The sequence below is a fragment of the Nanorana parkeri genome, unplaced genomic scaffold (assembly GCF_000935625.1).
Source record: "Nanorana parkeri isolate BGI_ZX_2015 unplaced genomic scaffold, ASM93562v1 scaffold652, whole genome shotgun sequence".
NCBI lineage: Eukaryota > Metazoa > Chordata > Amphibia > Anura > Dicroglossidae > Nanorana > Nanorana parkeri.
In genome coordinates, this window is record NW_017306920.1 from 767,242 (window position 1) to 789,833 (window position 22,592).

Consider the following 22,592-nt stretch of genomic DNA (forward strand, 5'->3'; position numbering starts at 1 on the left):
AGCAGATGCTGGAGGTGTCTTCAAGCTCCTCTTCACACAGTTGGATCAAGCCTGCACATAGGTCCATTGTTTGACATCTAACATGGGACATAAATGCTATTTACAAAAGATTATTAGCTTGCTGTCCTGCTCCACCACATTAGTCAAAAAACCCAATCGAAAAAAAGAAAAACAGAATTGCACTTTCAATGCAAATATTAAAGCCAAAGGGTTTCTTTAGTTTTAAAAGATGGTTAAAAACCCAGTCTATTGTTTTGCTGTGTGTGTCCTGGTCAGAAGATTTCCCTTCACATCCTGTCCTGGAGATGAAACAGGAAGTGAAAAGAAATCACTACAAAAATGTGTGTTGGGGGAGAACTCCCCCCAGTGGTGTGTACTGCAAGTGCCCTCGTTGGAAGATTTTGTAAATCAAAGCAGTGTCATTGACATAATTCTGCCCCATTTGTTTTCTGTGAAGAAGTAAGCTTAAGATTTATCTGGCTTCTGCTCATATGAATCCATTCAAACATATGCAAATATTATTAAGCCCTGATGAAGGGGATGCGCATTCGCTGAAAATGCGCTGGATGCTGTATGGTAATTTCAAGTACAATTACCTACGGACTTTTCCACTATTGCTCTGGCCCTTGTGGCATTTGTACATGTTCTGAGCCACTGTCCAGGTACTCGTTGAAGGGGAGCCTTGGTCTACTTGAGCAGCCTTACCACAGCAAATTGGATCATCAACTGATTATGGTCTTTCCATGTTCTAGAATGAATAAGCTTTGAAGTCTCAGTGCCTGTTTGCTATATAATTGTTTAGCAATTAAATCCTGACTGAGGGTTAAATCCTTCCTTATCCTTTTCAAAATAATAATACAAAAAGGTTTGGGCTTTATGTAAAATGTAATAAAGAGAACATTTTGGTTCCAGCTATACAAAAATATTGATAGGCAGTTTGATACTTGTATGTGTATAATAGACATCATTGTGAATAATGACATACAGACTGATGAGCAGCCAAAGTTGAGTATTTCTATAATTTTCCCGTGTTCTAAAAGGCGACTACCGACCTCAGGAGCTGGCCGGATATATAGGTATGATCTGGGCCCTTTTGGATGGTCCCCTGACCATTGCACCTTTATGATAGAGGCTACAGGGGACAGGGAGGAGGCAACTCACAGAGCTAAGTCATCAACTGCTATCATATCAACTTTTCCAATCAGCACAGTTGATCTTTCTTCCCTCTGAGGAAGGGTGTCTTCTGGTTTCACAGACATGACATTTTACATCAACAGCCAACTACCCCAACTAGGGATGCACGGATACCGATACTAGTATCAGTGCAGATACCGAGAATTTGGCCGAGTACTCGCCCAAATGCCCCGATACCGGAACCGGAGCCGGCTTCCTAGCCAATCAGGAAGCCGAGAGGCGGGCCATTGGCTAGAAAGCCGGCTTCACTTGTTCCTAGGCAGCCTGGCTTCCTGACTAATAAGAAAGCCGGGCAGCACCTCATGACCCGCTGCCTGGCTTCCCAATTGCTCAGCAATCCAGACAACCTCGGGAAGTAAAGCCAGTGTACTTTCACTAGAACACCGGCTTCCCAGGCAATCAGGAAGCCGGGCGGCGGGTCATGGTCCACCACCCGGTTTCTTGATAATCAGGGCAACAGAACCGGTATCGGCGAGCACCCAAAAAAAATTGGTACTCGTACTCAATACAGAAAAAACGGTATTGGTGCTTCCCTAACCACGACTGGAAGTTTTGCCCAAACCAGGTTTTAGTCACTTTTATCAAAAGGACCAAAAAAAAGGGAATCATAATAATTGAACAAATAAACTTGTTTTATCTTTTTCTTTAGTTTCCATTCATCGGCCCCATCACTTATTCATCAATATGCACTAGCTCTGTGATTGAACAAAAAGGTATTACTATCCAGCAGCAGTGAAAAGGAGATTTCGGTACAAGAGGAATCTTTCTTGTAAAAAAATGAACCATTCAGTGGCCTGTATTTGTCGAATGTCTGTTCCTGTAAAATGTAAAGCTCCACAAGCAGTGAAAATGAGTGGGGCCACCTAGCTGTTTGCATGATCAGAAAACACAGCAGCGTGGCCTATTGAAGTCCTGCACAGCTCCAGCTTATGAAGTTCATTTATAGAAATGATATTGGAGGTTAAGGCAAGCTCTCCATTGACTGCAGACTGCTTTCTCCAACATTGCAATGTAAGTGCAAAACCTTGTTAATAAGGTCTATGGACTCGTATTTGTAGCAACTTGATTGCACCACTACGCATGTAGATGCAGATGCAAAAGCACTATGGGGCGACATGCAAAATTAGAAGAGAAAGTGTTTCCTACAGCAACAGGTTTGCTTTTATTTTCTGACCTGCGCTAGAAATATGACAGCTGGAATGTGAAGCAATTCTGTTTTTCCTAATATACAGGTAACAGACAATGACTCCAGTTTTGTATAATGGCCATTAAAGAGAACCAATGCATCCAAGGTCCTGGTATACATAGTGTAGCAGGTGAAATCCAGAATTACAGTGCTTTCTAAGTAGATTGGGAGAGTGGGGGGATCTTCCTTAAAGTTAACCTACATTCACTTAAAAACATAATGTGTCACCATACTTGTACATGAGATACCTGGAGTTGATGCACGAACAGTCACATACCTCACATGGTGCTCCAGAGGTTCAAAACATGGGCATTGTTCTCCAAATTTCGACCAGCCTGTGCTACCATGAGTTCATGCTTGTCACAAATGTCCAGGAAGACTCACTATTGGGTTATTATGGGTTAGTGTAGGACTAATCCTTTGACCACTGAAGCTAGATGAAATTTGCATGAAGAGCACCCTGGTTTTTCATGCTCTGAGGGAGTTTTAATTTGTATGGCAGAGCAAAGTAAAAAGAAATTCAGTACATCTCAGCAATACATGCACATCTATCTCCCCATGTTGTTTCACTTAAAAAAATGTTACAAATACAAGAAAATACTCATTGATCCTGACAGAAGTCCAGTGTGCCCCTAACTTCCTGTTGGGCTGACAACACACACTTTTTTTGTTCTGAAATCCTAAGCAGTGTTGTGGACAATAGAACTCTACCTATTCCCAACTTCGCTTTGTCCCACTTCTACATGCATACATTTCCCAGAAAAACATTGCCGTTTCCGTGACTCCCAAGAACATGCATGCATCCAATTCGTGAAGGCAAAGGGCTCTTGGGAGATGCATTTCTAGGGGTGTTGATGTCAGCAGCTTTCACAAGCTTGGTGACATCAAATGAAGCAATAAAAGTGGTTTCTCCCTATGAGAAATAATGCTAGGACATTATCTTGCAGGGTAGACGGAGGTTTGGGGGGTAAATTTGTGTCATGCCTGTACAAATCCTTCAAAGTGACACTAAACTCAGGCGTTAAATCTTAAAAATACATTCAAGAACCTTAAGGCCTCATTCACACGAGAATCGGCCGGCACGTACAGCTCCGTGCATGGCCGTATCAGGCAGCTCCTGGGAAGGACAGGTGCTGTGTCTGATTAATACGCAGCCCCCGTGCTTCTCTACCGGACTACGCGGCCGTACGCTGCCCTACGCTCACCCGCCCTGCATGTATGTATGTATGTGTCAGTGTCCGTACTCGTATGCTAACAGGATGGATCCTGTCTGTGATCGAGCCAGGAAACCCGCACGGACGTGCAGGAGGGTTAGCGTAGGGCAACGTACGGCCGCGTAGTCCCATAGAGAAGGACAGGTGCTGCGTATTAATCACACACAGCACCTGTCCTTCCCAAGAGCTGCCCGATACGGCCGGGCACAAAAATGTATATGTGCATCACTCGGCTGTAGATCCTCAAATCATCTCCGAATTGGTGCCGACACTGTCCTTCCTTCTGGAGGGTGGCTACTTTTGTTCCCCATGGTCCTTGTGTGTGTTGTAAAGTAGTCACTGCTCCAAGCTCACTCCCGGGATGGACTACAATCTCATATTTAATTAACTTGCATTGAGATTTTAGTCCATCACAGGAGTGAGCATGGAGCTGTGACTACTTTACAACACACACAGGGGCCATGGAGGAAAACAAAAAAAAAGTAGTCACTCCCCAGCAGGAAGGACAGTGTCGGCACCAATTCAGAGATGATTGGAGGATCTACAGCCGAGTGATACACACATAAGATATTGTTGTTAATGGGTAAGGGACTTGGATGTATTTTTAAGATTTAACTCCTGATTTTGGTGTCACTAAGTGGTATGTGACATTTCATGCAGGCCCCTCTAGGTACCCGCCGCACATTTATTGTGAGATAGTAGAATGTTTACTGAATGCAAGTTATAAAAGAAAAAAAAAAATACATATATTACAACAAACATGAAGGAATTAAACTGCAACAATGAAACCTAAAACAGATATAAACTGAAGAACTTCCTTATGGAGCAGAAGTTTTTTTGCCGTCTCAGCTGATATGATGTGCAAAAGAATAAACTTTTGTTTCTATTGGTAGAAAGATCCACCCAAGTTGTGTTCATTTGTCAGAACTTTTCCTCGGCCTACGGAAACTAGACACATTTTCATTAAGTGCGTAAATTCTACGGGAGAACTCTTCAAACTCTCCCAACACTTGATCGTCGCACTCGACGGCCACAGCGCGGTCTACGGGAATGCTGTCAAATGACTCCAGCTGATCTCCCGAGGTGAAATCTGCCGCTTCAGTACCAAGGATCTCCTCAGCCTGTTCCACTCCGCAGTGCAGATCGGCACTCTGTGAGGGATGAAGGGTACAGGGGAGCCCCTCGCTCACAAACTCCATACTTTCATTCTGTAACAAAGTCCCATTAAGGGCGCAAGAGGAGTCTGAGAACTGCTCGTCCTGACTACGATCGTGGCTCTCGGTAGTAGGTCCACTGTCTCCGTTGAGGCTGTCGCAGAAATCTTGGCGACCGTTTCCTTTGGACAGATCGATGGTCGCGTCCAGCGAAGAAGCAAAATGTCCTTTCTCTGACGGAGCCAAAATCGCAATGGGCTCAGCCACTGCTGCCTTGTAGCTTGGAGGAGGGGTTCTGTACTGCGTTTTCTCATTCTCAGAACTTGCCCGTTTCCGCGGTCCTTTATCTGGTGTTGGGGTCCGGCTTGAAAAGCCATCGTGGCTTCCGAAGGTGGAGCTGACGGGCCTCTTTGGAACCGGGATAGCGCTTGAGATATGATGTCGATCACTGAAAGGAAAAACAGAAAGAAAGTTTGAATTCATATTACATTCACTAATATTTCAAAAATCAACAGCGTACTTATAAATGTGTGTGTGCTACAATATGTTAAAAGACATAGTGACACAGTAATGCTGCAAAAACAATTAAAAAAAACATGTCAGTGATTTTTATTTTTTGAATGGACTAGCATGCTGAAGGCTTTGTTAACCTCCCTGGCGGTCTGATTTTTCCCAATATTTTTTGCTTTTTTTCTTACATTTCCCGCTGGTTCCGCCCCCGTTACGCGGCCGCTCGCAAGGGACCGAACCCCGGAAGACAAATGCCGGCATCGGCCGGAGGACACAGCGCGGCTCGTGGGGGGGAGAAAGTAAGTTAAGCGCTGTGTAATCCCGAGTGTGGTTCGGGGTTACCGCTTTTGGTACTGAAAATTACCCCCGAGCCACACTCGGGAATACCGCCAAGAAGGTTAAAGTGACACTAAACTCAGGAGTTAAATCATAGAAAAACACATTCAAATACCTTAACTATTAACAAAATGTATCTTATTTGTGTATCACTGCTGCAGATCCTCAAATCATCTCTGAATTGGTGCTGACACTGTCCTTCCTTCTGGAGGGGGGCTACTTCTGTTCCCCATGGTCCCTGTGTGTGTTGTAAGGTAGTCACCGCTCCAAGCTCGCTCCTGTGATGAACTACAATCTCAATACAAATGAACTAAATATGAGATTGTAGTCCATCCCGGCAGTGAACTTGGAGCGGTGACTACTTCACAACACACACAGGAACTATGGGGAACAAAAGTAGCCCCCCTCCAGAAGGAAGGACAGTGTCAGCACCAATTCAGAGATGATTGGAGGATCTACAGCCGAGTGATACACAAATAAGATACATTGTTGTTCATAGTTAGGGTACTTGAATGCATTTTAGGATTTAACTCCTGAGATTAGTGTCACTTTACCATTAACTGTGCTGGCAGCATGCTGGAGATCCAAAACACTGCTCAATACAGAGTACAGCAGTACAGATCTCCAGCGGTCCAATGCGCCCCCTACACAGTGCTCCAATCAATAACATTGGAGTATAGCTGGCCAAACGTGGCAATTTCATAGAAACAAAAGTTTGATAGTTCTATTTTTGGTTGAAATTGCAAAGCATCCCATGAAATAAAATGGAAGTTTTAATCAACTGCAAGGAGATGGGATCAAAAGTTGCTTCGATCTAACCCGGTGGAAAAATCCAGTTACTTTACAAAAACATTTGTCGTTTTTTCCCGGTTTTGTTCTAATTGTTAGTTATTGTTCAATAAATAAGCAATGAAGCTGTTCACATATTGCCCAATTTAGACTTTACAATGGACTGAATTCTGGTATTTGTGGGTGGTAGGTCTCTTAGTTTCTGGCAATTACTTGGGATCGTTGTGCGATTCTTGGTGAATGGAAAGTGGTTTAAATTGTCCAAGCTCATGAGTTGATCACAGATCAGGAGTCCAGACTGGCTGTATGTTTGTTCTGGATCTGCGACTCAAAAAGTATTAAAGCCAGAAAAAAAATGGGTGTAGACGAGCTGCCTCAACTACTCATCTAGCTTTCAACAAACGTTTCTCGCAGTGGACAACATTGGAGCAGGTCAAGGGTTACCATTTTGATTGCCTGGAGCAAAGCCAAACCCACAACTAAACAATGTGGCATGAGAGCTCATTTCCTGCCAAACTTCTGCTTCAATTTACATTGTCTCAATCTTCCCTTTTTTGGCTATGACATCACTGCAGCAAGATCTAATAATGGCCGTGTTTAAGTTGGGTTGCAGCCATCAGAAAACTCCTAAGTGTTGCCTGCCATGACCAGCCATGTAAACTCTGTGAAAATGACGGTCAGTTCTCGCTTTTGGGTTGGCTGTCTTTAGAAAAACAAAACAAAAGGGATACTGAGAAGAGTGACTAAGTGCTCGCTGAAGAGTGACAGTGAAGCCAGTCTGACAACACGCTTTGGTGTTGACAAAATGATAGCTAATGGGCTGTCCTACATTCACGTCAATAGAGGTTGCATGTCTTACCTATTAGCAAAGCTTTCAAGGACCATTTCCTATTATTAAAATTATATCAGACAATAGAAAACTTTTTTTCTTTATTTTTTTGCACCATCACAAAACAATGAGTTCTGAATCTTACCAGATCGGTGCTGGTCAACTTTCTTGATAAAGGGGCCTCAATTGTGGGCTGTAGAGAAGAACTTGTCGCACTCCTTACCGGAAATATCAATGATAGGGATGGGTGCTGAAATGACTGCGAATGGCACAGCTACCACATAAGTCTGGTAGAGAAGAATGTCACCAGCACGCCGAAAATCCTTTTAGGATCACCAATTGTTCATTTTATTGAACAGATTGTCAGTTGAAAAACAATGAGCTTTTCGGGACTTTGCAAGGTCCCTTCAACAGGCTCAATATTGATGATGTTGAGCCTGATGAAGGGACCCTGCGAGGTCCCGAAAAGCGCTTGTTTTTCAACTGACAATCTGTTTAATAAAATGAACAATTGATGATCCTAAAAGGATTGTCGGTGTGCTGGTGACTTCTCTACCAAACTCAATTGAGGGCCCTGGCATCACCAAAGGGCCACAAATAATAGTGTTATAGAACAGAAAACTGCCAGACTGCAGACATACAACAGTAAATGGGCAGAGGACTAAATGATGGACAAGCCAACAAGAGGAACCACTGCGTGTGGTGGGGAAGCAGTTATTTACACACCTGAAGGGTTGAATACCTACAAGACTAGGAAGCTGTGGTCTTTCAAGGCAAAAGGACACTGGATATGCAAGTATAGATGGCCTTCTTTATAGGACTGGTCTTCTATAAAGATCCCTGTGGTGACAGGGTCACTTAGTAAAAATCAGAGTAAGGAATGTCCAGGTCTGTGTAGGCACCATACCATTAAAATACCCCACCACTGTTCCTTGCTGATCCCCCCCCACACTCACCATCTGACCAATAAGCCATGCTCCAAGAAGGATTTTAGGTTTGGAAGGGTCTGTCGTAAGTCTGGGGTCCCAAGTGAATGCTGATATCTTAACTGCCAAAGAGAAGACAATTATGTAAATATTTAAATCATACATCTGGAACATTAAGCACCGATATTGTTGCTCCTCTCATTTACAAAACCTTTTTTTATGCAGGTAGACCATTTCCACTTATACAGGGCTGGGTGGGTGTATTCCAGCCAGGTTACCTAGAGGCTCTCATTGTTTTATACCTTCTTAATATTGAGCATCTTTGGTGGCTTAAAATCGATATGTCTTCTATGGAGTTCATAACCAGGGTATTATTGTGTGCCTTTGCGACCAGAGTGAATGGATAGAAAGCCTTGGCTTTTTTATAATAATTTTTTCCAGTATCAGTCCCACTCGCGCACCTAAAAGTCCAGGCATTTGGCCACGAGAGCTCTGCTGAAGTAGATAATCATCTAGTGTGAACTTTTGCTTTTCCCTTTAGGCAGACTAAAAAAACAATTGCCTAGGCATTTAGTCATGTGACATTGATGGAGGAAGCCTTGAGCAAGGTTTTGTCTAGGAAAAGTAATTTCAGCCCTTCTATCAACCTTTAGGCCTGGCTCACACCTCAGCGTTTCTGCACTTTTCAGGCGCGTTTTATGCTGCGCGTTTTTATGTACATACGGCAAAACATGCGTTTGTGAGCAGATTTTGCGTGTTTTTATGCGCGTTTGCTCACCAACTGCAATTAGCTACAAACAAAGCAAACGTGCGTTTTCAAGTGTTTTCTATTCAGTCTATGGGGCCAAAAGGAGCTGTAATATGCCCCCACAAAAAGCTCCTGTACTTTTTCCAGCGACAGACGTTTTGCTTATTGCGAAAAAACACTCAGATGTCAACAAGGCCATAAAAATGAATGTGATTTTTTAGGGGGCAGAAAAAGTGCTACAAAACGCTCAGCCTGGGTTCACACCTAGGCATATCGAATATGCGCGTTTGTCGCCCAGGTTTGAACCAGGCCTAAAGGGTAATGCCCATTTCTAGGTAATATTTTTTCCCTCACTTCTCTAGGGTAACCCCCTAAAAATCTTTTATGAATGGGTGATGTCATCACCCTGCTTCAGGATCTCTGGCTTCCAGTGGCACTGGGAGGAATATTCTGTAGTGCATCCTACAGAGCTAGCGGGGAGCATTAGGAAGATCAGTTGCCCAGCACACAGGTAGCCATGTGGGGCGACCAGTCTCCTTAACAGGAAATGGTACCGCATGCATAACTAGGAGGCTAGCGCTTCCTGATGAGCTGTAGGTTTTCTATAATAACAATAATAAATGAGAACAGGTTTAAAGGTAACTATAGAGCCAGTTTGTTAGATTAGGAGACAATCATCATGTCTATTGGTACCAGTTTGACAGCAGCAAAGCCAGCCAAACGTTCTTAAGAACATGCAACTGTCAAAGTCGCATTTCTTTGATGAGCTTCGATTGAATGCCTGAAGCTAGACTGGTGCCACAAGTTTCTGACTTGCTCTAAATGCCAGCATTTTAACTGCAGAAATGTAAAAAAAAACCTTTGCACAGGCCTATAAGCCCCATATCCATAGCCAGACTTCAGCACAGTCTTCAAAATGTTTGCCTTAAAACTGCATATGACAGAACAGGTATACTTTCACACAGAACAGTTTCGGCCACAATTGAGTTATTCTCTCCGGTTTAGGAGTACGATCTCAGCGAAGCATTTCCAGGCTGATGGCACTCATATGGAACTGATAAAATGTTCCGAAACATTTATTAGGGGTGTTAGAAGGCAGATTAAGAAGTTATACAAAAGACATTAATGAACGCCCTGTGCTATGGAGTCAGTGACCAGTGAAAGATATATGAAAGCTTACAATATTAACTCCAAAAACAGCACATTAAGAGAGACCTGAAACCAATTACTCCGCAAGGATAATCACCAAGAATTTTAAATAAATTCATATTTCTCAACGTTTCACATACATAAACGTGCCAAAGTATTTTTGTTTGAAGGCATTGGTAAGGATGCAGGCACTTCTGTCCAATACCCTGATTATATATATATATATATATACACACACACACATACACATATATACACACACATACATATACACATACGGGTGAAACTCGAATAATTAGAATATCGTGCAAAAGTAATTGCAGTAAGTGCTGCAAAAGGGGCCCAAACCAAGTACTGAGTACATATGCATGCTTGTACTTTGCAGAGGTCCGATATTGTTCTATGTACAATCCTTGTTTTATTGATTGCATGTATTAATCTACGTTTTTGAGGTTGTGGATTTGGGGTTCTTGGGGTTTTCATGAGCTGTAAGCCATAATCATCACAATTATGACAAATCACGGCTTGAACTATCTTGCTTTGCATGTAATGAGTCTATCTCAAATATTAGTTTCACCTTTAAAGTTGCATTAGTGAAATAAATGAACTTTGCACGATATTCTAATTATTCGAGTTTCACCTGTACATACACATGCATACATGCATACATACACACAGCCACATACATACACACATCTCAATAAAAAAAACTTTTGCTTGCCGTATCATGGTACCAGTATCTCTGGCTGCCGGCAAAACCAACATTACATAGATATCAGCGGTAACGCATGTAAAATATAACTACTATGCAAAACCCACCTACAACACACAACTATGCATACATGCCAATGGTCAGCATCTCCGTCTAGGAAGTATAGAGTGATTAGGATGATGCCTGAACAAAGATGGCACCTTCCTTCTGGAAATAAATGCAGATAAAAGGAATTGTTATGGGAAGCCCTCAAACCATCTTGTGTTGTAGAGTAAATGTTGTTTTTCCTTGTATTGTAAAACAGCATGCAAACTGTTGGTACTATATAAATCCTGTATATTAATAATAATTAGGGATGCGTCTAAACATTCCAGCCGAAAATGGTACTTTGGTCGAAATGGCAAAAGTACCATAATGGCTGAAAATGCAGCCAAAAATTCAGTGCATCCCAACTGCTTCTCTCCTTCCTGCTGGATGACTATGTCCCCTCTGATGCCCGCTGCTTCACCCTGCTCATGTTGGCAAAGGCAGCAGGGATCTGAGGGGACACAGACCGGTGCCCAGTGTGGAGGATTGGTTTCAGGAGGCCAAGCAGGAGGAAGACCGCTCAGGATTCCTAGCGGGGCGGAGACAGCTGTGACTGGAGGCCGAGTTCTCCTCCAATACAGCCCCACTCGGCTCCTGTGACAGGCAGAGAGTCAGGATGGAGAGCAGGGAGCAGTGATCCGTCAGGAGGCTGAGCTCTCGACCCGCACAGCCCTGCGAGTCAGGACGCAGAGCGGCTTACAAGCACTCAGCTGTAAATAACCGAGGACCTAGTATGCGGTGTCCTCAGTTATGAATGAACAGGAAGTGCTCTACATCACTTCCTGTTCAATCATGATTGTGGATATAATAACTGATACTATCTCTGCAGTTCATGAATGGACAATAGCACTCAGTATAGAAGCTTCCTGTTCATTCATAACAGGGGATGCAGCAAAAGAAATTTAGGACAAAAAATAAAAAAAAAATTTAGGAAAAAAGCAAAATGTCATTTTCAGCTTCAGTCTGACAATTTTTTTTATTTTTGGTGCATCTCGAATAATAATAAGAATTGCTGTGATCTCTGTAAGAGGTAGTAAGTATCTGGGAGTGTTACATCTACTCATAATTGAGCTGCACTACACATGAAAACATATCTGATGGCTAGGACCACTTTAAAGAGATGTTCATCTAAACACAAGAACAAAAATGTAATATATATTGCATCTTACCAATCCTTATATGTGGTGGCTACATTAGTTTTGGGGTTTTTTCCCTTTTATTTTCACCTGCTAATCCTGCCAGTAACACTTTTCCTGTCTTAGGGTGACCCGCTCACTCACTGTACTGTATATAAGGAAGAACAGTGTTGTCCACCCAGGAGAGTCCCGAGGCCGGTTGCCTAATTGACGCCTGCCTGTGGCCATCTTGGTGATGGACGTCGGCAGAGAGAGGAGGAGACGTTCCCCCGGCAGGATGAGGTATGCCGCCGGGTCCCCTCCTCTCTCCCGACACTGTCGGGCTCTCGGTCCATGACCAAGTGCCCGACTTTGTAGAGGGGGTGACACCAAAATGACTGAAGGTCATTTTTGGTGTCACCCTTCTAATGGTGTCACCCAGGTGTTGGCCGTACCCCCCTTGTGACGCCACTGTGTCCACCTAGAACTGGAAGTGTGTCAGTACTACAGAACACTTTCCACTCTCCATAACAAAGGGGAACGGTTTTGTAGCCCACAGAGGGGTAACATTGCTTGAGAATTCAGTGCAGTATTGTCAGCTCCCTACACGAAGAGAAGGAGCTCACTTCTGGCAAACCAACTTATTTTTTTATTGCACTTGCAGATGTAAAAGAGCTTTCAATGCTACAAATCCCATAAGGCCCCTTTTACACGGGCGGTCCAATCGGATCCGCCTGTAAGTTTTTTTTTTGACAGACCTGATCGAATGCCCAATGCTGGTCTATGGGCAGCAGTGTGTAAACAGACGTGAGTCCCTTCACACCTAGTTACCCCCGACTCTGGCCAGGTCCGGAAAAACAAACAGATTAGAGTTCCATTCTTGATTGTGCTGGTTCGGGGGCATTCTAATGTCAACGGATACGTCTGCTTACATCCGATTCCTCATAGACCAACATGGAGGAAAACATGGAAACGACCGGACCCCATCGCAAGAGGAAAGGAAGAAAAAAACGGACGGACTCGGATGCCACAGCGGTGCCTAATCCTGGTATAGACCAAAAATGGAACAAATAATAGAAGTTTGTTTTTAGGGTTTACATACACTTTTACTCCAACCAGTGACATATCTAAAGAATAAACTACTGCAAAAAAGGGAACTGAGCACAGCAAGAGCTAAATTCAACGAGACAGCTTAATGAGCGCCCTTTTTAGGTCACGAAAAGTATTCTTCACAAAGTGCGCAGCAGACGAAAAATGACATGATTAAACGATGCCTTGACCCATGTCACGAAAGTCTCGGCCAAGGAATTCTCATTGCTGTGTAATAATCTAATATGTCAGGAATCGCTTTTCTCCTGTGAAGATAAATGGTTCCATGCTGGACATCAAGAGCAGAAAGAAAAAAAAGAGAAGACTTGGCAAAAATACATATATAGACTTTGTGCACAACGGGATCTGTGAAAAGGCTGGACGTGGTTTGAAGCATTCATTGAAAAAAACAAAAAACGTTCCCAGAGACACTCCAGAGAACAGAGGATATCTGAAAAGCAGAAGGAAAAGACATATATTTTCCTTGGCAGAAGAGAAGTCCAGCGAATGGGAGGATAACAAAACGACCTCAGATAAAGAGATCCTGCACAACCTCTCAATCGCTACGAGGCTGATGGAGCCAGAAATAGTTTTTGACGTTTTTTTTTTCAAGATACAAGAATTTTGAGCATTAAAGGACTTTGACCCCATTTTTTAACAAACAGGTTTAGCCCGTGTAAGTATTAAACGAGGACTCGCAGTACATGTAACCCCTAAATCTATGTTTTATTAAGTCTGGCATCTTGTCTCATTGTATACAGTATCTTAAAGAGGTGATTTTAGTAGGAATAACGGAAACCTGGCTAGACAACACACACGATTGGGCCACCAATATAGAGGGGTACAACCTGTTCAGGAGGGACAGAGGGGGGAGAAGGGGGGGGATGCCACAAGCAGTGATTTCAGCTAATAGTGTGGAATCGTTCAAGAAGCTTTTGGACGATTTCCTGAGAAACGGTAATATACAGGGGTACAAGTACTTCTAATAACGAGATGACTCGGGGATCTTTACACACACACACACACACAAATAGGTTGGACTTGATGGACCTGTGTCTTTATTCAACCTCAAATACTATGTAACTATGTAACTATGTAACCTTACCTTTGAAATGACAACAAACGCACCTTTAGAAATGTGTAGCAATGACAATCTACAAACAGATTCTTATAAATAATTGCCGGCTTTGTATTCTTTGCATACCTTATTTTTCTTCTCCTCCCCAGTCTTCTGACAGCGGCCATTTTTACTAATGGCAGATTAATACATCTCCCTTTACTTCCTGGAGCTCTGGCACATGTGACTAGGACATGTGACCATGCACATCATCTCAGGGGAGGAAAATGCCTTTCCCTGAGATCTCGTGAGATTACAGATGAGATTTCCCAGCAATGCTGTGCTGATGTAAGCTTCCCAGGTTGCAATGCTTGGGCACAATTACATCACTAATGCCAGAGAGGACCAGGAAGTGGAAAACAATAATTGTAAGTAAAAGAAAAATATGCTTGTTTAACTAATGAATGTAAGATGATGAGGTGATTGAGTGAAAATGGGGTAAAAGGTCCTCTTTAAGGAAATCGTTTTTTGTGAATAAGTTTCTTACCTGGGGATATTGCCAGTAACAACAATTAGCATAATTGCTGTCAGCCTGCCACGTACTCCTTCAGTTAGTCATTGGACTGCCTATGTTATAGACCTAATAAGCAGCCCAATAGCAAACTGAAAGAGCATGTGACAGGCTGACAATGCTGCGGCAAATTGCAAGGCAGTGGCTTAGTGATGACAGTCTGCAACAGGAAGTGGTGTTACTGACAGGATTTCCTAGAGCAGGGGTAGGCAACCTTGGCTCTCCAGCTGTGCTGAAACTACAAATCCCATCATGCTTCTGCCTCTGGGAGTCATGCCTGTGGCTTGCAATGCCTTATGGGATTTGTAGTTTCAGCACAGCTGGAAAACCAAGGTTGCCTACCCCTGTCCTAGAGGAATGGAGAGGGGAGGGGGAATCCATGCAGGAAGCGGTGACTGACAGTCATCCCTCTATGCACTGAGAAAACCGTGGCTTTCAGCGGTTTGTGATCACTCAACGCTCAATCTATAGAGCTGGCACGTGACACCTGCAGCGGCAGATGCCAGCTCTAAGTAAGGGGAAGAATACATTTTACTCCCCCAATACTTGTCCTTTAACTTCCATTAGAAGCAGAATGGTTTAAAACCAAGTATGCATGATATCAGAGGCAACCATTGGAGACTATCACATCTTTTCTATCTGGCAGCCTGTCTCAGCATGCCACAGTGTCAGACAGTCTCACTTTATGCCATTCTCTATACTACACTAATTAGGAGTCATCCTCCAAGCCAGGGATTCTTAACCTGCAGGTATCCATTTATGGGTGTGGAAAGAAAACAATGGGGTATGGAATTGCTGAAGAAAAAAAAAAAAACAGGATTCTTTCCATTATGGATGCAGATATAATAATAAAGCAAAGGACTTGATCAGATGACATGCGAGTAAGGCTGGCCCATACACTCTTCAAAATTTCTCCCATTCAGCCCCGCCGTCAGAGCCACCCACGGCTCAAATTTGGACCGATTCATCAGGAATTGTCTGCAATCAAAGCAATGTATGGCCAGCTTAACATGATCAGCAACTGTACATCCATTAGTTTTACACACAAAGGAGTTGTGGCAAGGGGGGTCCTGGCTCAGGATGTATGCAGGTCTATGAAACCAAGCCTTCCGGGGCTCTATGATGGGTGCTCAATGTAATGATGTTCATTAGCACTCCAAAGAACAGGCAGGAGGGTTTGAAAAATGGAATTAGCTGCCGAATTGTAATTTTTGAGCAATTAAGACCCTCTCTACACATAGCAAGGTATGTGCAGCAGAATCACAAAAGGAAGGCCAGTACTTTGCAGACCTTGGCCAGTAAAACAGCTCCTAAGCAGAATGTGTTTCAAAGGGGTACTAAATGCATTTAGCTGGAGCTGCCCTTTTAGCAAAAAGAATAATGACTTCTCTTGAAGCTTTTACGACGTTCACGATGATACACAAAACACTTATAGTTTTTGTTTTTTTTGTTTTTTTTTAGGTGAAAAGCACTTTCCCAAAACAAAGTAACCGCAAAGTCGTGGAAGGATAAACTGAAGGGGCTACAGATCCTCTTCGAGTGATAATATTACAATATACAGAAACGTTTCCAGACAGTATTACGGCCTGCGAGTATGGCTGCCAGGAACATGTGTCCTTCAGCTCCTCGAATGAATGAAAAGAGCAGACTGTAGAATTTATACAGCGCATTAAGGCTGCCTTCATCCAGCCAAGGCTCGCATTTATGAGACATCTAGACGATGACAAGCTACCCGGTGCCAATAGTTTGTGAAGATGGTTCGCTTTTACGACTCACTTTTAACAACAAATAATCCCTATTCTTGGAGATCGTAAAAAAAGTTATAGATTACATGAGGATGAAGAGTGCATTAAGCTGTCTCATTTAATTCAGAGCTTTCACATCATATCAAGCGCGATGTCTGATCAAAAAGCGGCGACACTGACTCCTCCATCAGAAGCCAGGCTAGAGCCATTCAGAGCATAAATTTAGAATAGATTATGTTTTGCAAGGAAGGTGACAATGTTACCAGTTTAAAACAAAAAGTGAATATTAGATTAAAGAACAAAAAATAAAAAAGGACTCCAGCCAAACTTATTTTAGCTTAATGCAGAGTGGGGAAGGTTGAGGTTTTGGTAAGATTTCTGTTGCGTCAACAGGACAAGAACTGAGAAACAATGGCCTAGCTTTCTTCACTTAACCCCTTCGTGACTGACGTACAGTGTACGTCGCCAGCATCGGGGCTGTTTAAACAGACTCCCGGTGACTTTTGCCGCCGGGAGTCTGTTTAAACTTGTAGAGCCGACTGTCGGCTTTACAACAGAAGCGATCCTGGCGACTTACCTGTCGCCAGATCGCTTCTGCGTCCCGAAGAAGGGGCATTCTGTTCTCCATGGTCCCTGTGTGTGTTGTAAAGTAGTCACCGCTCCAAGCTCGCTCCTGTGATGGACTACAATCTAACATTTGGTTCACTCATTTGTATTGAGATTGCAGTTCATCACGAGAGCGAGTTGAAGTGGTGACTACTTTACAATGCACAAAAGGGACCATGGGGAACAAAAGCAGCCACCTTCCAGAAAGGACAGTGTCAGCAACAATTCAGAGATGATTAAGATACATTTCTGTTAATAATTAGGGTACTTGAATGTATTTTTAAGATTTCACGCCAGAGTTTAGTGTTACTTTAAGTGAAGAAATCTGGGCCATTGCCTCTCAGTTCTTGTCCTGTTGACACAACAAAAATCTTCCCAAAACCTCAACCTTCCACACTCTGCATTGAGCTAAAATAATTTGATTTTCCTATTACCTGAAATGCATTTTTAAGATTTAAGTCTTGAGTTTTGGGTCACTTTAAGCAGGCAATACATATTATAGCATTTTGTTGTTCAGCCCGCAGGGTAAACAAAAGAAAACCTGCTTTATTCCGCAAAACCATGCTAAACAGCGTGGTTGGAGGTATCTCCCCTTCCAGTTATTGTATTCAGACGTCGAAGGTTTGCAGTTACTGTTCGACCAACATATTTCTGTCCTTCAGTTTTAAATTGAAGTTTGTTGAGGCGAGTGATGCCAACAAGGTCACCCATGGTTAGATTTTATTATAATTCACAGGAATCGGCTGAAATTCTAACGCTTTATGACCAGCTTAAATAAAATGGAGTGCACTAGGTGCCTGCCTATACCACACATGTGGATTTTCCTGACCTGACAATCCATACAGATACATGGTGCCAACTAAAGACTCGGAGAGACGAGGAAGAAATAATAAAAGTGTATGTAAATGCTAAATTTTTTATTCATTCAATGTTGCCTATCATAACGTCTTCTTAGTAGATGAACTCAAGCAAACCAAAGTGGTGCTCTCATATGCATTTTCACCTCTGCTTTTCGAAGGTCTATTCCCTGTTCCTGTCCCTGGTTGATAAGTCTATTAGCAGGACCAGTGGTTATCCACGAAGAGTACTACAATCTTGTATGCCAGGCGTGCACAGTGGGGCACTGTAGAACAAAGCAACCTCTCCTTCATGCCCACCTACTGAAGAACTTGATTGACAGCGCCTCCTGTCTATGCTCCTGCTTCCTGAGATAAACACAAGCCATAGCAAGGATTTATGGTGCTTTGAATGCAGGGAAATTTAGTTCTACTGCCACGGTCACACAACTAAGTAATTGTGTATGTACACCTGGAGCGAAGGTGTACAAACAAAAAATTTGAGGAGGAGCGTGCACAGAGATAAGTTTTCATCGCATAAATCTTTATAATTACAAAATGTTTTGTTTGTAAAACAGACCGGCAATCTAACCATTAGGAGCATGGCCTACAAAAATGATTCCTTTTAAATTTGAATGTTTGGTTCTACTTTAAAAACAGGATAAGGAACCGGTTAACTGAAGGAACTGGGATTTGACAAGAAGGGAAAGCTAAATATTTAACGTGTATATGCCAGATAGAAATTTTTATTATCTACATATGTTAAATCAAGACATTTTACAGCCCACCGACTCTTCCCAAGAATGTCGCAATTCTCGTCTATACTCTGTCTTTCATTTTTCTTTGGGGAGAAAATGTAAAAGAAAATACTCCTCAGTGTAACGGAGAAGATTTCAGGCCAACAAAGCTAAGCTGCATCGGAAAACTCTCATCAAACAAAGTCTACAAAAACAGTATGGCTCATTCTGCCAACAAGGTAAGCATATCCTTAAATCGAGATTGAATCGAAAAGGTAAAAGCAGTAAACAAGAAAACAAAACCTATTGAAAGTGAAAATGTTATATTATGTATCATAGTTCTCTTTCTATTTCGTCAACCACACACCGCACAGAATCAAGCTGGCCATACGAAGCTTCGCAATTGAAGTCGTAGGTGTCCCTGTTGGCCCCACTCAAGCGGACAAACTTCAATGGAAAAGTGGAAGGAGCCAGATGAAAAATTGTTCATGATGATTGCCAATCAGGTGCAGTCACAGTTCAGGTATTCAAGCAGCTGTGCTCCCAGAATACAATAACCAGCAGTGGGAGATTCCTACATCCACACTGTTTCGCATGGATGGGGTATTCGTGTACGGCCAGCTTCACTCTCATAGGTCCCTAAACCTGGCAGAGTTTAGGGATTAAAACCCCCAATATACACACCGGCTCCAGGGTCAGTTGTAGTCTCAAGTCAACAGCTCCAACCTATTAAGTAATGATATGTTGAGGAGCCATTGACACATGCTGAAGCACAGATTACAATATCAGCACATGCATTTGCAGTTCCAGGCACAAAGACCTAAAAAGGTTTAAAATTGAACTTCAGGCATTGCAGCTCTTTAATCCAGCAATGTGTCCATGAAAACAAATCACAAATAGTATAAGTACCTCAATCCCTCCGTCCCTTTGGTGACCAGAGGTCACGGATGCCGAGACGTCCAGGCCAAGTTCAGCAGCATCAGTATGCATCCGTTTACATAACTATGACTAATTTAAATATCTAAATAATGTTTCTATTCTTCAAAAGACATATAAAGTTTTCTTATGGTACAATGCTTTATTAAAATACCTTGTTCTGTTTTTATTATAGGCTGACAAATGGGAAAAATATAAAATACAGGTTTTTTTAAATATTTTTTTATTCTTTTCAATTATTAGCTTTAATAATGCAACTGTATCTGACACTTACACTACTAAACAGACGGCAACGCAGATGAACTCTGCAACGTGATGGTGATAGTGTTCATCTGCAGGCTGAAGACTAGGGCTGCAATACCTAATCGATTATAAATCGATAATGAGGATAGTTGGCAACGATTATCATCACCAATTAGTTGGGGGAGCGAGAGATAATTTTTTTGTAATACAACCAAATCGATTTGTTCAAAAAATAAATCAGGCAACTAATTGATTATGAAAATAATATTTAGCTGCAGCCCTACTGAAGACTTTAATTCCCATTGGTTAAGCCTCCGGCCTGCATGAGATCATTATGAGTTGACAGAGATTCATAATAAGGAACCACTCAAGTACCCAAAGGGTTTACATACACTCATTTCAAAACTGTGCATTTAGCAGGTCTGTATTTTTTGGAAGAGTTCAGCTTTACCGTTTTCTCAAAAAGGGTTTGAATTTTTCTGAAGTTAAATTAGATTTATAGGGCTGCATGAAGATTCTTTAAGAAGTTTCCTCCCGCAATTAAAAACCTGATATACTGGCAATCCCCGGGTTACGAAGATCGGGTCTGTAGGTTTGTTCTTAAGTTGAATTTGTATGTAAGTTGGAACAGGTAAATTTTTTTTAAGTGTAACTCCAGCCAAAAAAGTGTTTTTAGTTTTGGATAGCAAAGGGAAGGGTTAACCCCGTTTTGAAAAGTTTGTTTTGCTGTGTGTGCCCCTGTTCAGAAGATTTCACCTCACTTTCTGTCCCTGTGACAATTACATTTTGAAAATGTTGGGTTGTCATGGAAACAAGGATTGGTGATGAAGCTTAAGGGGTGACTCCTGTTTACCAGGATAACTCTTACAGGAGTGAATTTCCCTTCCTAGGGGTAGAGTTCCTTTCACTTCCTGTTGTCTCAAGGACAGGAAGTGAGATTAAATCTTTCTAATGAGGATACAGACAGCAGTAAAAACCTCACAGTGACCCGGAAGAAGAGGGGGGCACCCCTCGTCTGCACGTCTAACAAGAGCCTGTAATGTACATACAGTACTACGAACCAGACCCAAAAAGGCTGGCACTCGTCGACAGGAGTGCGGTAGCATTACAACTACTGGAATGCTGCACGGTACACTTTGGCTGCAGCCTGGGACCCCCGGCTGTACAGTAATAGCCTCCGTTTGTAAGTAGGGGTCGTATGTAAGTCGGATGTTTGTAACTCGGGTTCATGAACTTACTTCGTTCAGCGATTCTGGTCGCGAACCGATTTGGTCGTGAACCGAATCAAACTATGATCACACCGCAATCTCGACTAGATTGTGTTCGTCACCCGAAGTGGCGTTTGCGAACGGAGGCAAAATTCTGCCGAACTTCCTGTTTGGGAACCGAATTGTTCACGAACAGAAGGGTTGGTGATCCGAGGTACCACTGTATGTGAAATAGATTAGCTAACGTCACATGATTTTATTCATGTGTATTAATATTTTGAAAACCCTCATATGTACACAAGGCAGCCATATTGGCACCTTACACATACAGACACTGCTGTCTGATCATCTTACATCACCAGAGAGAACCTGTTTGATTGCATTCTGGTAATACTAACCTTATCTGTTTGAAGTGTGAATTTTAATGACTAGTTTTCCAGCATCTGTGTGAAGGACTATGGTAGAGTCATTAGATCGTAAGCTCATTTGGGGCATTGATTGGTGCACTAGTGGTCTATGTACAGGATGAAGTGTGGTTGCTGGCACTAAGTGAGGGCATGAAATAAATACGTGAAATACATTTGAATGGCTGCTCGACTTAATCTCACTGATGCAGCTCTGGTAAGCTGAGGTCAGAGTTCAATTTTTATAACCTTGGAAGCTCCAACAAATTATTCTTGCACCGGGGTTCGAGGAAAGGTTACTCCAAGCGTCTGGTGAGCCTGCACTACAGGTGTAGGGATCCCATTACGCTCCAATGAACAGGAACCCAACACAGTCAACCACCTGAGACCGTTTTCTCCTCCCTTCATCTCTCATTGTTAAAGTATCAGATTGTGCTGAGAAACAGAAACATTCCAATATAAATACGATTTGTCAAAATCTTCAGGGTGATGGTACGGGGAGCTGCAGGCACCTCCATTTAAAGCCGACAATTCTGGGAATAAATGACCTCACTAGATGATTAAACCACAGGGCCTAGATGGCCATTATACAAGTCCAGACGCACAGGATGAGGTGACGAGGAAAGGTTACTCACGAAATTTTTCAAGAATGGAAAGATATCTTACTACGGGGACCAGGCACGATGGTAAAGGAATATAGTGTGATGACTCGCACAACTTTAAGAAAGCACAGACCGGGTGTTTTTTCGGAGTGACAGACTGATATTTTTCCTGACCGAGTCTGAATTGTTCCGACACCAGTGTTGCTCAGGAGAGTCGGCATCGTGGGACCAGAGCAGCCTCTTCTGTCATCCCTCAGATAAGTAACTATCGACACCAATTACCTTTTTTAGCTGTTTGTTTGGGGATCGCTTATGTAACAAGGGGCATTAATCTCATTGGCCACCAATGCAACAGTACATTCTTCAAACTAACCACCAATGCAGCAGTGATTTCTGCAAGCTGCCCCTTAATATAGCAGGGCATTTTTCCCATTGACCCCTAATACAGTGGGACATTCTCTCCACCTGCCCCCAATGCAGCTGTGAATTCTGCAAACTGCCCCCTAATATAGCAGGGCATTTTTCCCATTGACCCCTAATACAGCGGGACATTCTTTCCACCTGCCAATGCAGCTGTGAATTCTGCAAGCCATCCCGATATAATAATGT

At 42.7% G+C, this 22,592-nt stretch overlaps 1 protein-coding gene across 1 annotated transcript in view; it reads right to left on the bottom strand.

Annotated features, from left to right (window-relative positions):
- Positions 1 to 4,446: 4,446 nt before the first annotated feature.
- The window catches only part of UVRAG (UV radiation resistance associated), a 93,884-nt gene continuing 75,738 nt past the window's right edge, over positions 4,447 to 22,592 (bottom strand). Inside the window, exons 14-15 of the mRNA XM_018563315.1 lie at positions 8,169 to 8,260; positions 4,447 to 5,196 (exon numbers count right to left, since the gene is read on the bottom strand). Of these exons, the coding sequence (XP_018418817.1) occupies positions 4,509 to 5,196; positions 8,169 to 8,260 (780 nt within the window). The 3' untranslated portion in view covers positions 4,447 to 4,508. The remainder of the gene's footprint in view (positions 5,197 to 8,168; positions 8,261 to 22,592) is intronic.